The 16,830-nt window shown below is 45.3% G+C and overlaps 1 protein-coding gene across 1 annotated transcript in view; it reads right to left on the bottom strand.

The window, feature by feature from the left end:
- Nucleotides 1-16,830, bottom strand: part of FAM234B (family with sequence similarity 234 member B) — a 307,484-nt gene that overhangs the window by 184,054 nt on the left and 106,600 nt on the right. Inside the window, exon 5 of the mRNA XM_086957605.1 lies at nucleotides 14,246-14,376. Within this exon, the coding sequence (XP_086813731.1) occupies nucleotides 14,246-14,376 (131 nt within the window). The remainder of the gene's footprint in view (nucleotides 1-14,245; nucleotides 14,377-16,830) is intronic.

Below are 16,830 nucleotides of genomic sequence, written 5' to 3'. Positions count from 1 at the left end.
GTGCTGCCTGAGCTTGTGTGCCACCAGCGGTATCAGAGGTGCTGGGGGAAAGCGTACGCAAATTTGCCTGACCAGTTCATCCATATCGCATTGCCCTGCGACAGTGGGTGTGGGAACCTGGCCGCGAAGCTTTGGCATTTTGCGTTCTCCTTTGTGGCGAACAGGTCTATCTCTGGATGAGCCCACTGTTGGAAGTACGGTTGGAGTACTGATGGATGTATCTCCCACTCGTGCATTTGGTGGCTGTGTCTGCTGAGCAGGTCCGCCATCTGATTGTCCTTGCCCGGGAGGTGCTCTGCCATGAGGAAGATGTTCCTCTGAATGGCCCACTTCCACATGCTCTGAGCCAGATGAGACAGCTGCGGAGAGTGGGTTCCTCCCTGCTTTTGAATGTAGTACATTGCTGTCATGTTGTCCGTCCGGATCAACACGACCTTGTTGCACAGATGTACCTTGAATGCTTTTAGTGCCATGAAGATTGCCATCAGTTCCAGAACATTGATGTGCATCTTCCCCTGTTGCTGTGTCCATAGTCCCTGCACAGTGTAATGGAGTACGTGCGCTCCCCATCCCTGGAGAGAAGCGATCGTCGTCAGGATAATCTGTGGCACAGGCTCCTGGAACGGTCGGCCCTTGCAAAGGTTTCGTGGATTCCACCAATGCAGAGAGTTGTATGCTCGACCGCTCACCAACACTAGGTCTTTCAACTGGTTGTGAGCCTGAGTCCTCTGACGTGCGAAGCACTCCTGAAGCGGACGCATATGTAGTCTCGCGTGCGGGACAATGGAAATGCAGGAGGCCATCATGCCTATCAACTGCATGAACACTCTTGCTGGAAGCGAGTGTTGAGGTCTGAACGTTTTCATCAGCGATTGGATGCTGGTCACTCTCACTGAATTCGGCTGTGCTGTGGCCGCCAGAGTGTCTATGGTCGCACCCAGATACTGCCGTAAGTGGGCGGGCTGAAGGTGGGATTTTGGGTAATTCAGTGAGAATCCCAGATCGTGCAGAAGGTGAATGGTGTGGGACACGTGGGCGGCACACTGCTGGGCTGAATTTGCTTGGATAAGCCAGTCATCCAGATAGGGGTAGACGTGAATGTTTTGTCTTCTGAGATGTGCCGCCACTGTCGTCAGGCATTTTGTGAACACCCTGGGTGCCGTGGTGACCCCGAAAGGCAAAACCCTGAATTGGTAGTGCTGGTTTTGGATGGTGAACCTGAGGTATTTCCTGTGTGAAGGATGCAGTGGAATATGAAAGTACGCATCCTTCAGGTCCAAAGTTGCGAGAAAGTCCCCCTGTTGGAGCAGTGGGAGCACTTGCTGCAGAGTTAGCATATGGAAGTGCTCCGACAGGATGTACAAGTTGAGGGGCCTGAGGTCCAAGATGGGCCTGAGGAATCCGTCCTTTTTTGGAATCAGGAAGTACAGAGAGTAAACTCCTGTGCCTCTTTCCTGTATGGGCACGAGCTCTATTGCCCCTTTTTGCAGCATGACATTGACCTCCTGCTGCAATAAGTGCAAGTGCTCGTCCGACATAGGACGGTGCCTTGGGGGTATGTTGGGGGAGTGGATGTTAACTCCAGACAATAACCAAATTGGATAAGCTTTCTGACCCACCTGTCCGTGGTGATGGACTTCCACACGGGCAGGAACTGCTGGAGTCTCCCCCGACCGGTGTTGTGTGGTCGGGGGGCAGTGATGGTGCATCACTGTTTGTTGGCGGTAGAGGACCTGGAGCTGTTGTTGCCACGTCCTCTGCCTTTGGCGCTGTTGCCGCGGTAGCCACCTCGACTCTTGTTGGCATAAGTAGTCTGGGTGTTGCCCTTGTAGAACTGCGCGGATTGTGAAAGCTGACCCCTTGAGGTGCCTCTGGCATTGGAGCGACGAAAGGACCCACCCCGAAACTGCTGGGACTGCAAGGCAACCATTGATTTAGCAGTATCAGTGTCTTTCTTCATTTTTTCTAGGGTGGTGTCAACCTTCGGGCCAAACAGGTGATCTGGGTTGACTGTTTGGTTCAGTATGGTGGTTTGGATGTCTGGCTTGAAGCCAGAGATTCTGAGCCAGGCATGTCTCCGGAGCATAACACTGGTGTTAATGGCCCGCGCAGCGGTGTCAGCTGCGTCCAGAGCGCACTTAATGGAGGCGTTAGAGATGAGCTTCCCCTCCTGAATTAGCATCTCGGCCCCTTCCTTATATTGATCAGGTAGGTGTTGCAAAAGGGTCTCTAGGGTATCGTAGTGTGCCCTGTCATAACGCGCCAATAGCGCCTGTGTGTTTGAGATGCGTCATATGTTGGCTGCTTGTGCTGCTACCCTCTTCCCAGAAGCCTCAAAGACCTTGGATTCTTTGTCTGGGGGAGGAGCATCACCCGTAGTCTGCGAATTGGCCCTCTTTCGGGCATTGGAGACGACCAGGGAGTCCAGAGGCAACTGTCCTTTAATATAAGTTGGATCAGTAGGAGCAGCCTTGTACTTTTTGTCAATCCTTCGGTTGACGACTCTCGCTCTGGTGGGTTCTTTGAAGACCTCAGTAGCGTGCTTCAAAACTCCTTTACGCATTGGCAGTGTTTTTACAGTCTTTTCAGACACTGAAAAGGTGTCAAATAGGAAGTCTACGTCCACAGGGTCAGCATGCAGCTGGACATTGTGATTGGCCGCTGCCCGTTCAATAAGAGCATTGAAAGCAGCAGAGTCCTCAGTAGGTGAAGTTTTATCAGATAACAGTTGAGGGTCCTGCCCTGAATGTGGTTCCCCAGGCTCACCACTTGCAGACCAGGGTTCAGTGACATCCTCCTGGTCTGTGTATACTGGATAGCTATATTCGTCCTCGTCCTCGCCCTCAGCAGCGTCCACGTCTGAGTAAATGGGTGAGACGGCGTGAGCATGTGGTGATAAGGGCTCCACCAAGGCTGGCGTACCAGCAGAGTCCATCTTCCTCTTTAGGGGGATTTTGTTTCTTCGGGTCATCTGGCCGTTTTTTTTGGGTCTCCAAGAGACTTCTTGGGGTCGTCGACAGCCTTCTTGTGGTCTCCCCGACTCTTGCCGGCGTCGACCGTCTTCGGCGCCGATGCGCCTGCGTCGGAGCCCTTCACCTTTGTCTTTGACGCGGCAGCCTTAGGCTCGGCCAACTTGACTTGGCCCTTGGGCTCGACAGCCATCTTAGGTTTCTTCGGCGCCGAGGCCTCCGAAGTCTTCGATCCGACCAATGGGATGCGGACTTTCGGTTTCGATATCTGCCCATGCGCAGTATCTGCCGTTGAGATCATGGGTTTCACTTTCGGTTTTACTTTCACCGGGAGTGACTGAGTACCAATGTCCGTGGCCGGGCCCGCAGGCGGGGCCGAGGAACTTAAATCAAGGTCTTGGGTAAGGCCTGAAGGCGATCCCTCGACCTGGGCCTTATTGAGTGGCATGTCCCCAGAGTCAGTTTGAGGAAGCTCCTCGTCCGAGCTATCCTCCATGGCCCCTAGGGCCCCGTCGTCGTCTCCTACCTCCTCGACGACTTCTTCGCTTTCGAAAGTTTCGGCTTCAGCGTCGTAGTCTTCCTCGACATCCGACGCGGGGTTTGATTCTGAGACGTCCTGGATATCTTCATCCTCGACCTCCCCAGCATCGAAAATGTCCGTAGGCGCCGGTGCAGAATGCTGGGCCTCCAGGCGCGCAGCTCGACGGAGCTTGAGTGTCTTCTTGGACCGGAATCTCGAACAGGCCATACACTTGGCCTCATCGTGGTCCGGCGACAGGCACTTGTTGCACACCGGGTGGACGTCGATGTGTGGGTACTTCGAGTTACACACCGGACATCTTTTGAATGGACTTTGGTCCATGATAAATGGTCGATGAGTCTGGAGCGTCCACAAGGCCTTCCGCGCCGAAAGCACGCGGAAGTATAGAGCTCGGCTCGGAGCCGAGGAAAGTAGTTAAGCCGAACGCAAGACAATACAGACGTAAGACTAGAGACCTTTTGGTCTCAAGCAAAGTTTTTTTCTATCGATTCCGACAAGAGGGAACCGAACACATCCGAACCCAATGGCGGAAAAAAACAATCTGAGGAGTCGATGCCCATGCGCACTGTAGTCCAGGGGAGGAGCCACCTATCTCGTGATACTTCGAAGACTCTTCCAGGACAACAATATGCAATCATCCGGACCCAACACTAGGCGGCGATCTATGCACAGATATGAATTCAGCAGCCCACATGCCTCGAACCCACGTATTGGTACATAACCCAGCAAAAATACATAGATGGGATCCAGGGATATTGAAGGAGTGCTAGAATAGGTGCAGCAGGCCAGGTACAGTGACTTCACCTACTATGACATAGTGCAAAACAAACAGGAAACTGGGGAACAATTCTGTATTACATAGACACAACTTTGAAAGCCAGATCCTTAGATTTTAGCTCACGTCATCCTGGGTCTCCCCATAAACAAATGTATTTCTTGCACTGACTGAACGGCAGACAATTGACTTTACTACTTTGTGCAGAAAAACAGGTTACCACCTCACTTTGGGGCTCTGATAGGACCAACTATCACTTTGCTTGGTCGTGCTGCATATGCGAGCTGCTGGGTATGGAGAAAATAACTATTACAATTAAACACAGCAGCGACAGCTACAAAAAACCTATGGGCACTGTTTATTAATTTTCTCGCTGGGGAATTTTGAAGGCTTTCCTGCAATAGACACTTAAAAGTCTTATGATGACAATGCATAATCATTGATCAGGGTAGTTGATCCACTGGAAATCAATAGGGAAGGATTATTTCTGCCCCCCTGGCAGATACAGGCACAGAAGGGCAGCTCTTCCTCTCTCCCGCATGAAGGAATAGATCTCAACAGTTAAGCAGAAGCAGTTAAAATATACAGGCTTTACCTTCCCACTGGCCAGTGTATATGATATCGCAGTTTTTTTCATAATAATACAAAAAAAATCATGTATACATTCGTTTGAGGGAACAGAATGATTATTCAAAGTTGAAATGTGTTGTGCATCAATTCAGTTGGTCTGGCAAGCCAACATAAGACATTTGAGAGCATTACTCATATTTCATTGGACTGCTCTCTTCTGGGGCCCAGAGAAAGCACAATTCTAACTAAAGACAATACAATGCCAAGGGTAACCGTGCAGGATTAAGTTTAGTGAGCCAGATGTAATACTGATGCTTTGAGACATGAACCAAAAATTGTTATAAAACAAAGCCAGTACATAAATTAACTTCAGTTCACATGAAATGACCTCATTACATGATTAAACCGGAGTCCTAGGGACCCATTGGTGTTCCAGGAAGCCGGACTCCACTACAAAAAGGAAATACATAAAAGGAAGAATGAGTTGCAACGGAGGCATGGGGGAACTTAGTACAAGCTGCAGAGACAAAGGACAGTACATTGATTTGTAGAACTATGAAGGCCTCACTGTTCTCCAAGGGACTAGGACCTGCCTTGGAACCCTCAGTCACTCCTGCACAAGGGGTGGACGTTTTTGGTCCAGTTTTTTCATATACCAGAGAAGCAGGAGAAGGAATTAGGACTCCGGTGGTAATTCTGTCAACAGTTATGGTTTTAACCTTAGAGGAGGTAGTTAGAGAAATGGATAAAAGCCCTAAGGGTTAGGCCCCCTGCCTGATGAGATCCCAATAGACACATACAACTCTGAACTTGCCCTTTGGGCCCCACTCATGACCAAGGTGCTGTATGTTGTGGAGGGAGGTTAAATTTTGAATTTAACTCTGCACATTCATACTCACTTCCGGTGCGAGGAGGTCAGCGCTCTAGTGCCCCAACCACCTCTATTTAAACCGGATGTCACAAGCGATGCGCAGCGCGCGTGTTATCACTCTGACATGGTGACTGATGGATTTTAAGTTCTGTTTTTAGCATTTCTATAACATTTTCGTGTTGCTTAAGTTGATTTTTAAAATAATATTGCTGTTCATCCATTTAGACCTGCATTCGACTCCCCGGTCCACTGCGAGCGCAGCTCGTTTGTTGTGGAGGGATGTTACATTTTTTAATTTAACTCTGCACATTCATACTTCCGGTGCGAGGAGGTCAGCGCTCTAGTGCCCCAACCACCTCTATTTAAACCGGATGTCACAAGCGACGTGCAGCGTGCGTGTTATCACTCTGACATGGTGACTGATGGATTTTAAGTTCTGTTTTTAGCATTTCTATAACATTTTCGTGTTGCTTAAGTTGATTTTTAAAATAATATTGCTGTTCATCCATTTAGACCTGCATTCGACTCCCCGGTCCACTGCGAGCGCAGCTCGTTTGTTGTGGAGGGATGTTACATTTTTTAATTTAACTCTGCACATTCATACTTCCGGTGCGAGGAGGTTGGCGCTCTAGTGCCCCAACCACCTCGATTTAAACCATATGTCACAAGCGACACGCAGTGGACGCGCGCAGCGGGCGTGCCAAAGGCAAGCCCGTCTGCGCCTGGATGGCGCCAGAAGCCAGGACCCCTGGTCAAACCATCCCAGACCTGGGCATTGTAAGTAAGACCAAACACTACACTGGACAAGAGCTGCTCGATTTTAGAATTAGTAATACTCTCCACTACCAACGCAATCTCTTACCACTAGTTGAAGGTCCTTTTGAGTGTAGACTAGGTCAGTATCAGAGTAACGCTGACGAAGCAGGGCCGACTCTCGTAACATCAGATTATCCTTCATTAAGCAAGGTTCCTCCCTGTACAAAGCCTGCCCCTTCTCCGTGGCATGAATCCTATAAATGGAACCCAGAGGACATGGAATAATATGTTATGTAACGCTTGCTCTTTGCCCAGACATTCTATTGAAATTTGGGACTTAATTTCTTCTACGCAGCCTGAGCTTGGGTTCTTAACTGAAACCTGGCTAAAGCCCCATTCCACACCCTCTGTCGCTCTTGCTATACCGGAATGCTATAAGCTTATCAGGATGGACAGACCAACTAAAATGGGGGGGGGGGGGGGGGGATTGCTATCGCTCATAAAGACAGCATTATTGTTTCTTAATTGAATGAGTGTTGTAGTATAAAGATGGAAGTTCTTATTTTTCGAATTGATTTTTCACCCCAAGTCAGTTGGAAGGGGGCTTTAGTCTATCGCCCCCTAGGTCCTTTAGCAGATTTCTCACTTTTACTTACTGAATTAATAGCTCCTTATGTACTTGCAGGTAATAACTTCCTATTATTAGGTGATTTTAACATCCATAGCGAATGTACCACCAATGCTAGCCACTAGCCTTTCTGGATGACCTAGCACTCTTAGACCTAAACAAACAGAATGAAGGTCCCACTCATACTGCCGGCAATACGCTGGATATTATTTTGTCTAACTCCCCCAATGTACGGTGTGAGTCACCACTACAACTAACATGGACTGACCATGCTTCAATTGAATTTTCCATTAAGGGCCATGAAGATGAACACATGGGTCAACATTTGGACACCTTTATGACTCGTAGGCAATGGCAAAAGGTCTCTCCAGAGGGTTTTCAAGCCTCTCTCGAAGTACCAATACATAATTCCTCAGACAATTTAGTAGAAGCCTTAAACCAAATAAAACCTGGCACTAACTCAGACCATTGACCACCTTGCACCTCTGAAACGTTCTCCCATTCACTCTAAACGCCCGCAAGCTGCCTGGTTCTCCCCTCAGTTACATATAAAAAAAACTGTAGGAAATAAGAGAGGAAATGGCATATTACCCACGAGGAAAGTGACAAAACCCAGTTTCTAATGTCTTTGTCAAGTTACCATAGTAGCATCTAGACAGCAGGTAAAAATCACATCTCCACCCAACTGCTCCGAAGGTTCTATACAACATTCTGCAGTCATTTATAAAACCTAAGGCCTGTGAGAACGTTGAAGTACTGTAACAAACACTATGCAATGATATTGTATTATATTTCTCACAAAAAATAGAACTAATTTATGGAAAAATTGTTTCTTCAGGAAACCCACATCTGATTCTCATGACCACAGAAATTCCAGAATCAATTCCTCCCATGCTGCTTGAAAAATGTCCCCCACTAACTACAGCAGATGTAAAAGCTTTAATGCATAAAATGAAATCTGGTTCGCCCTGCGATTTGATTTCTGCTAGAGTAGTCAGCACCCTAATCCCTCAACTATATCCATTGATTGAACATCTTCTCAATTTGTCAATAAAGAAAGGTTTTGTTCCATAGGAGTGTAAAGCTGCACAGATAATGCCGATTCGTAGGAACACCAAGGTCCCTCTGACTGATCTGACCAATCTTCGTCCCATTTCACTCCTACCATTTCTGAGTAAATTAGTATAGAGATATGTCAACAAACATCTCTCAAATCATGTCGAACTCTCAGGCTGCTTAGATTCCTCCCAGTCAAGCTTTAGGCCCAAACATAGCACCAAATCAGCCCTGCTAGTAGTCACGGATAACATCAGAATGACTCTAGACAAGGCCACTCTATGATTCTGGTGCTATTGGACCTATCTGGCGTGTTCAACACGGTTTTCCATCAAATATTTCTCAGAAGGTTGAGGGAAATTGGACTAAGAAACTCCGCCTTTCAGTGGATGTCAAGCTTTTTATCTGGTCGATCTCAGACGGATAAACCTAGGCCCATATCGTTCGGCACCCATGGAACTGTCCAAGGGAGTACCACGGGACTTTTGCATGAGTCCTACTTTACTCAATATGTATGTGGCTCCCTTGGCCAATGTTCTAGGAAAATATGGGTTTATTTCAATATCATATGCCGACGATACACAGCTACTCTTCCCTTTCGATGAATTCACTCCCACTGTACAAAAGACCTTCTCTTTGGGTATGAGTGCCATCTCACATTGGATGAAGAATATCTTCCTCCAATGTAATGTTGGGAAAACTGAGATTTTACTTTTCGGAGAGGCCCCCATATTATGGTCACCCATTTGGTGGCGTTACAACATTGGGATTCCTCCCTATCCTAAAGCCTCAGTCCGATTAGACCACACCCTTACTTTTAAGGAACATATTGGTCAGACAGTGGGTACCTATTTCTATACTTTGAGCCTACTTCGACGAGTTTTTCCTTTGCTTCCGCACTCTGTTCGGAGGACTTTGACTCAGGCACTCATATTGAGTTGCCTGAACTATTGTAACGGTCTGCTGCTCTCCCCCAATAAAACCTCGATTAGAAAACTTCAGGTGGTTCAGAATACAGCAGCTGACTGGTCCTGAATATGCCTCCCAGATCAGCTTCCCACCCTCTTCTTTTGAAACGCCACTGGTTACCTATACACCAACGGATACAATTTAAAGTCTGTTGCACCATCCACAAGGAACTGTTTAATCTTGGCCCCAGGTATCTGCAGGAAAAATTCACCTTTTATCAACCCTTAAGGTCCCTACTATCTAGCGCCAAACACTTGCTGAAGGTCCCCCGAATCAGGAGAGCAAGGCTAGGAGGAAAGGCTCTTTCATATCTTGGCCCGCAATACTGCAATGAACTTCCCCTACACTTAAAAGAATGCTTGAACCATCTTCATTTTAGAAAGTTACTTAAAACCACTCTGTTTCGCTTTTAAGTTCTACAGTTTCCGAGTATGTAAATGATACGCGTCCAAAGCGCAGAGATACTCCTCAGAGTCGATTCTGGCGCTATACAAAACCTAAAATAAAATAAACAAATAAATAAATAGGTGCAGGAGCAAGACACATACCCTCATCTTGGGCCACCTCGATGATTATTCCAATTTTCAAGAAGAGATCAAGGAGTGACCTAAAATGTTACAGACCCATCTCTCTTTTTGACACTTCAGTCAAACTATTGGTGGAGGGTCTTGCTAGAGAGATTGGAAGTTTGAGATGATAGAAAATACATTTTAACAAACACCCAATATGGGTTCAGGAAATGCCTGGGGATGGTTGAGCAGTTGCTTAACCTAAACCTACTGAGGAAGAAATACACCCTGGCCAAGAGGGCTCCCTGCACATGTTCATTATACATTTAGGCTGTGCATTCGAACTGGCTAGTCACAACAAACTATAGGTATGCATGGAACGATTGTGGGCATCCAAATAAATAATCTGGCTCTTTGCATACATGTATAGTAATTTAACCTCCAAAGTTCGCTTTGGGACAAATGGAGAACTAACTCCGTCTTTTAATATACGGAGAAGGATTCAGCAAGGATACGTGCTGGCGCCCTTCCTCTTCTCCCGTCTCCCGATCTATAAATGGGGTAGATGACACACTCCAGTCGAAAGATGCAGATACCCCTAGAGTCTGTAAGCAGCAAATACCTATATATGTATATGTCAACGATGTGGCCATCATGGCGTTAACCCAGAAAATCATGCAAAACTTGATCAACTCCTTTACAGACTACATGGAAGGGAACAATTTGAAAATTACACTGAATCAAAGGGGAGAGGGAGGACTAGGTAAGCCAGTCTGAATCCCCGCTTTTATATATCAAAAATCAAGAAAGACTAGCTAGGTTTTTTATAGGGAAGACTCAATGGAGTACGTGTGTCAAGGAAAACCAGTAGGTTTTTTGAAAGCCCTCACCCACCAACCTAGTTGGTGGCATGCTTCATCATCGGGCCCACCACAGTGGCACCTAACGTGCCCCGGGTGTGCTTCGACGCCAGATTACTGCGGAGCTGGTATATTTACTGAGTGTGCAGTGTGGTGAGTGTGAAGGTGAAGATTAAAAAGCCATACAAAAATCCCAGTACCCGAGGGTAAAAAACTATTTTAATAAACTGGGTCTCTGTTGGCAAATTAAAAGGCAGACGGACACGGTGGAGTATGGATTATGACCTCCAGTGTCCTGTGTGGTCTACATGTTTCAGCCTGGCCTTTCTTAATTTAAACAGGCTTTCCTCAGGACCAAGTGAGTATGTGTGAAGTTAAAAAGGTTAATTTACAGTGAGTGTTTTTTGTTTTTATGTGTAGCACGCACTAAGGTGCTATATGGGTGAGAAGGGGATTCCCTCTCGCTTTGCTACATATAACATAAAGGGGGGACAGACAGACGTACAGGGTAGAGTCATATTAGCATATTATTGCAAAAAACAGTCGTCATTCCACCGTCTTATAAGGTGAGTGAGCGAACTATGCATGGCTAAAGTGTGGTCTTGTCAGTGGCAAGACTCATGTGATAGTTATCTAGAAGCCGGTTGTTGTGGTGAGCTAGAAAACGGGAATACCAATGTGAGGTTCAGGTGAGCTAGAAAACGGGAATACCAATGTGAGGTTCAGGTGAGCTAGAAAACGGGAATACCAATGTGAGGTTCACATTGGTATTCCCGTTTTCTAGCTCACCACAACAACCGGCTTCTAGATAACTATCACATGAGTCTTGCCACTGACAAGACCACACTTTAGCCATGCATAGTTCGCTCACTCACCTTATAAGACGGTGGAATGACGACTGTTTTTTGCAATAATATGCTAATATGACTCTACCCTGTACGTCTGTCTGTCCCCCCTTTATGTTATATGTAGCAAAGCGAGAGGGAATCCCCTTCTCACCCATATAGCACCTTAGTGCGTGCTACACATAAAAACAAAAAACACTCACTGTAAATTAACCTTTTTAACTTCACACATACTCACTTGGTCCTGAGGAAAGCCTGTTTAAATTAAGAAAGGCCAGGCTGAAACATGTAGACCACACAGGACACTGGAGGTCATAATCCATACTCCACCGTGTCCGTCTGCCTTTTAATTTGCCAACAGAGACCCAGTTTATTAAAATAGTTTTTTACCCTCGGGTACTGGGATTTTTGTATGGCTTTTTAATCTTCACCTTCACACTCACCACACTGCACACTCAGTAAATATACCAGCTCCGCAGTAATCTGGCGTCGAAGCACACCCGGGGCACGTTAGGTGCCACTGTGGTGGGCCCGATGATGAAGCATGCCACCAACTAGGTTGGTGGGTGAGGGCTTTCAAAAAACCTACTGGTTTTCCTTGACACACGTACTCCATTGAGTCTTCCCTATAAAAAACCTAGCTAGTCTTTCTTGATTTTTGACAATTTGAAAATTAACATAGCGAAAACTTACCATGAGTTGTGGCCAAACAAGGGTAAGAACTAATACCTTTTACATCAAGGGGAATAAAATACAAAGTTCAAAAACTTTGAATTAGCTAGGAATACAGTTCTCTTCAAAAGGGGACTGGAAACATGCATTTCTAACATGTCTAGAAATAATGAAGACTTCCAAGCTAGGTTCTAAGCTGATCAGAGAGCTGATGATCATAAAACATGCTAAATCGGTCTCAGCTGTAACGTAAGGAGCTGGCGTTTGGTGTGTGTTGAACAATACATACACAGGAACAGAAGTTCCTTAGTAGACTCTTAGCGGCACCCCAATCAATACCGGACACCATATTTCATACCGAGCTGGGAGTTGGATTTATACTAAACATGTTAGAAACTAAGTCTGGGCGGTGAACTCCGCTCGCAGAGTTTTCTGCACTCTCTGTTATGCAGAGCTCGCAGAGTTCCAAAATTGACCTCCTGGCGAGATTTTCCTCATTTGCGATCGTCAACATCAAGTTGGCGAGCGCGAGCATGGAAAAGCAATCTCCCGGCGAGATTTTTCAAAGCGAGCAGTCAGATTTCTCATTGCGAGTGGTCACGTAAGCTCGCTCGCACTGATAAACCGTCCATTTGTGTTGAGAAAGCTGCAGCTCAAGTAGAAGTCTACTCAAGCGGCAGTAAGGAAGCAGCCCCAGCTTGCGCTTTGCATGGTGCCGATTGCGATAATTGCACAGTACAGACAAGCCCCTGGCAGTGAAAATCATTGTGAAAGGCAATTCTCTAACGCACTATGCCACTTGCAGAGCTCCGTGAAAAGTGGCAGAGGTTTTTTTTTACACTTCACAGAGTTCTACTCCGCGAACTCCGCCCAGTAAAAACCCCTTTATTATGGCATTTTATACGGTCTAAAGAAGAGACTCATTTTACTAGATTAATGATAAAAGACTGCATAGGATTTGACAAGGCATGTAAAATCTCTTGGCTAAGGCATTTCAAGAACACTCGGAAGGGGCCTGGACAGACAGAGAGGGGTTCCTGGGTATATCTGGAAGACATAATTGTTCACTCCAAAAAGGACCTTAAGGAGTATATAGTTAAAGCTTGTTAAGGGAAAAAGATCCTGTCTGATCACCATAAGACATATGTGGGTTGATACTTGGCATTGAATGGCCAGTCTGGATGTAAATCATACATTAAACTAACACATAAAATCTACCAGATAGCTCTTAACCAGTTTTCGTTTCCTCATTATTCATCGCAAGGGTTGATTTCCAAAGAAGAAAAGTGGGGCACTAACCCCCGGAAAATGCCCCTGCATTGATAGAACCAAAAAGTCGCCCCAGCACATAGCACTTTTCTGCAAATTTTACCTGCCACGTAGAAAGCAAAATCTTAAAACTCATTTTTTTTTTATTAAAGAAAGAATTATTAACCATCGGGAGACCTTTCAATATTTGTACGACCTAAAGGATGTGACAGTTTGCTATCATGTAGCCATGTTCTTTTCATAGGTGCTTCATACTAGGGAAACACTGATCAGTGTAGAAAACGAAAAAAACTAGTGGATGTACTGTATCAGATAACAATATGTTGTAGCGGTTGCATTGTCATAATGAGTTGTGTCTAGTGTTTTACAACCTGAAAAATGGCTTATTTTAATATGACATTTTTACTGTCTAGTGTATTACAACCTGAAAAATGGCTTAAACCTTTACTGTATATTTTTATTATTCAGATTTTAAAATGTAATGTTTTGATGTGATGCATATGTAATTTATTTTGTTATAAACAGAATAACGTTTCTGAAATGAAAACTACAGTTCTCTGTCTCCCACTGTTACTTCCTCCCCTGCTCACACATTCCCAAATTACCTTTGCGACAATAATTTGCCCCACTCTTTGTTAAGACAACTTCATTAGCTTTCTATTTTCTCACGACTGTCCACACATTTCTATGACTTATTTATAAATGGTTCAGAAGTCTCCCTGTGGATTACTTTTGTGTGCCTCATTAACGCTAGTCACTAACCTGACAATAGAGCATTTTACACAGTCCTACTGTATTAGAACCACCTCAGACTCTACTGGACCATTTTGAAACAAAAAAATTCATTATATGAAGTTAATTGGATTTATTAAGATTCTAATTTTATGAACTTTTAGGACAGCAATGTAATTTACATAGGCTGCACCTCTACAACCCCAGGAAGTCTAGACAATACCTGTTTTTCACCAATCATCAACACAAGGAGATCACTCGTCTCATCTCCGTCAAGGTCTGGGAGTATGAATGCCGGAGCGGTCATCTTCACATTGGGAATGTGAGCCAGAGACATGGTCCAGATGGTCTTTCCTGGAAGAAATTAGGCAAATGAACATTCATGGGACATCATATTCACTCAATAATGGTAGCTAAGAAGGCTACTGTTAGGCTGGCAAAGAGTTACAAGTTAACAGTTTTTTATCCATTTATTTGTACAATGTCCCACGGTTCTGTTCAGCACCAACACATTATCAGTAAATGAAAAATAGGTCTTTGACCAGATTGTTTCCAGGATATTACTGCATTTTTCTTTGCTTACTCCTATTAAGGATTAAAGATGCAAATGGAAAACAGCATTCCTGACACATCAAGCGGGATAATCAATCTTAAAATATCTGGGATAATATATTAATCCTATCTTATTTATCGGTTTTAAACTAACAATGAAACTGAACATGCGTAACTAAAAGTGGGGTATTATCGGATCTTTGACCTTTTTTTAAATATTGTTTAGAACTTCAGACATTAGTTGATGAGTTGGATTTTTACATGTACCCCAGTTTGGAGACGCGTATAAGCTCTCCAGGTGGAAATCTGTGTAGTCTTTCATGACTGTGCCCCGATTGTGTATGATGTGTGCGAGTATGGTGTGGGGATATGAAAGGATAGATCCATCCTATTTATATGTATGTAACCCCTGGTGCTCAGGATGTTCCATATGGTGTAGTGGTAGTCACAGCTGCAGTCTCCCTTTCCTCTATCTGCCCCTCTGTGTGGCTCCCAAAACCTCAGCCCAGCCCCTTAACATGACCAAAACCACTGAAAAGTGTAGCAACAAGTAAGAAATTCTATAACCTTCAAAGGAGTTCAAAGGATCATCTAATTTTATATTCTCTGTACCAAGCCATTAGCTTGTCAACCTGTGGCTTAAGCAAAGCAAAACCACAGTTACAGACTGTGGGCCAAAATCTTGCCGAAGCTTTACACCTACATAAAGTTATGGGCTGACCCTCGTGTTCAGCTCTGACCAAGAAGCCAGGACTCGGATTCAGACTTGGACAGCAATGCCATTGGTGTCCGAGTGTAAAGGAGAATGGAAGATAACCTTGATAGCTAGTGGCCAAGCAACAATCATACATAATGGAAATGCACTTTTAAATGATTGTTTCTATTGAAACATTTGAGCCCAATAATAAATTTTAGTAGTAAATTTGCTGGAATTTTGCTGATTCTGACCTCACCATCTGACTTGAAAGAACTCTGTACAGAAATGCTGACATCAGGGGGCAGGCATGTTTGATGTAGTCTAACACAAAAAAGCACCATACAGACCTTTCACACAACAACTGACTTAGTAACCATTAAGTTCCTTTGCGAAAGATGGCAGCAAACCAGTGCTTTGAGTGAGTGAGGCTCTAGGGCCTTTTAAGTGCGGAGAGCAAACTTGTCAGACATGTCAGGTATGCAGCTTAGTGGCTAAGTAGGCCTCTTCAAGACAGACCCCCCCTTAAGTGTGTTGCTGATGTCCGCTCTCATGTGATCCCACTATCGACAATTCTAATCTTCCTATGCTCCCTGCTTACTCAAACAGTACGGCACTAGCGCTTATATATCTAGACTTCGAGATAGTGCTTTAGAATGCCAAGAAGGATGGAGAGGATTCAGTAAAAGAAGCTTAACCACTTCGAAGCTAATGACGAACTGGGCTCGTCATGGCGCTTACCTGCTGTGCGCGGATGACAAGGCCAGCTCGTCATGAATAATGGTGATTTTGGTTCTTCAGCGCAGGACGGGAAAACGCCTAGCAGCCATGTGGTTAAATGCGGGAGGCCATGGGACAGGCAACTCAATGTATCAGTTACGGACTTCAAAAGCAGAACCTGCATCAGTTTGGAGCTTTGCACTTCAGCAATAGTACTCCTCCCGCCCCTCTTCCCTCCAACCCCTACAGGATTTACTTCTATAATTATTTCTAACTCCCTCCGAGAAGGTTCTAGAAAGGAAATCCAATAATGAACAACATGGAATCTGAGAGTAGGGCGGTATTCCTGAACATAACCAATTATCAGAGTTAAGTTGAGTGTTATATAAAGGAATCATAGAGCCTTTTAATTGCAGGTAGGAGCAAGGGAGAGGTGGGATGAAACATGCAGGGAGGGGGAGGCAATATGGACAACAGAGGGTGTATGGAAAAAAGCCCCTGGAGGCGGCCAGCAGTATCCGCATCATACCGCTTTTCTTTTTGTTTAAGGAGGGAGGGTGGAGGCAAACAGCAACCTGGATGAGAGAGAAAGGGTGGGGGCAAACAACAACACAGACTAGAGAGGAAGGGTGGAGGGCAAGCAGCAACACAGACTAGAGAGGAAGGGTGGAGGGCAAGCAGCAACATGCGCTAGAGGATGAAGGAAAGGACCAAGGTTGGTGGGCAGCTGCCGGAACATATAGGTGAGGGGGTAAGAGTACACGAGGAAACTAGCTGATAAAGGCACACTCTGGTATAGTGCTCAAACACTAAGCGCCCAAAAAAGAAAAATGGAAGGATAC

The sequence above is a fragment of the Lissotriton vulgaris genome, chromosome 1_1 (genome assembly GCF_964263255.1).
Source record: "Lissotriton vulgaris chromosome 1_1, aLisVul1.2, whole genome shotgun sequence".
NCBI lineage: Eukaryota > Metazoa > Chordata > Amphibia > Caudata > Salamandridae > Lissotriton > Lissotriton vulgaris.
This window is presented reverse-complemented; position numbering and strand designations above follow the sequence as displayed.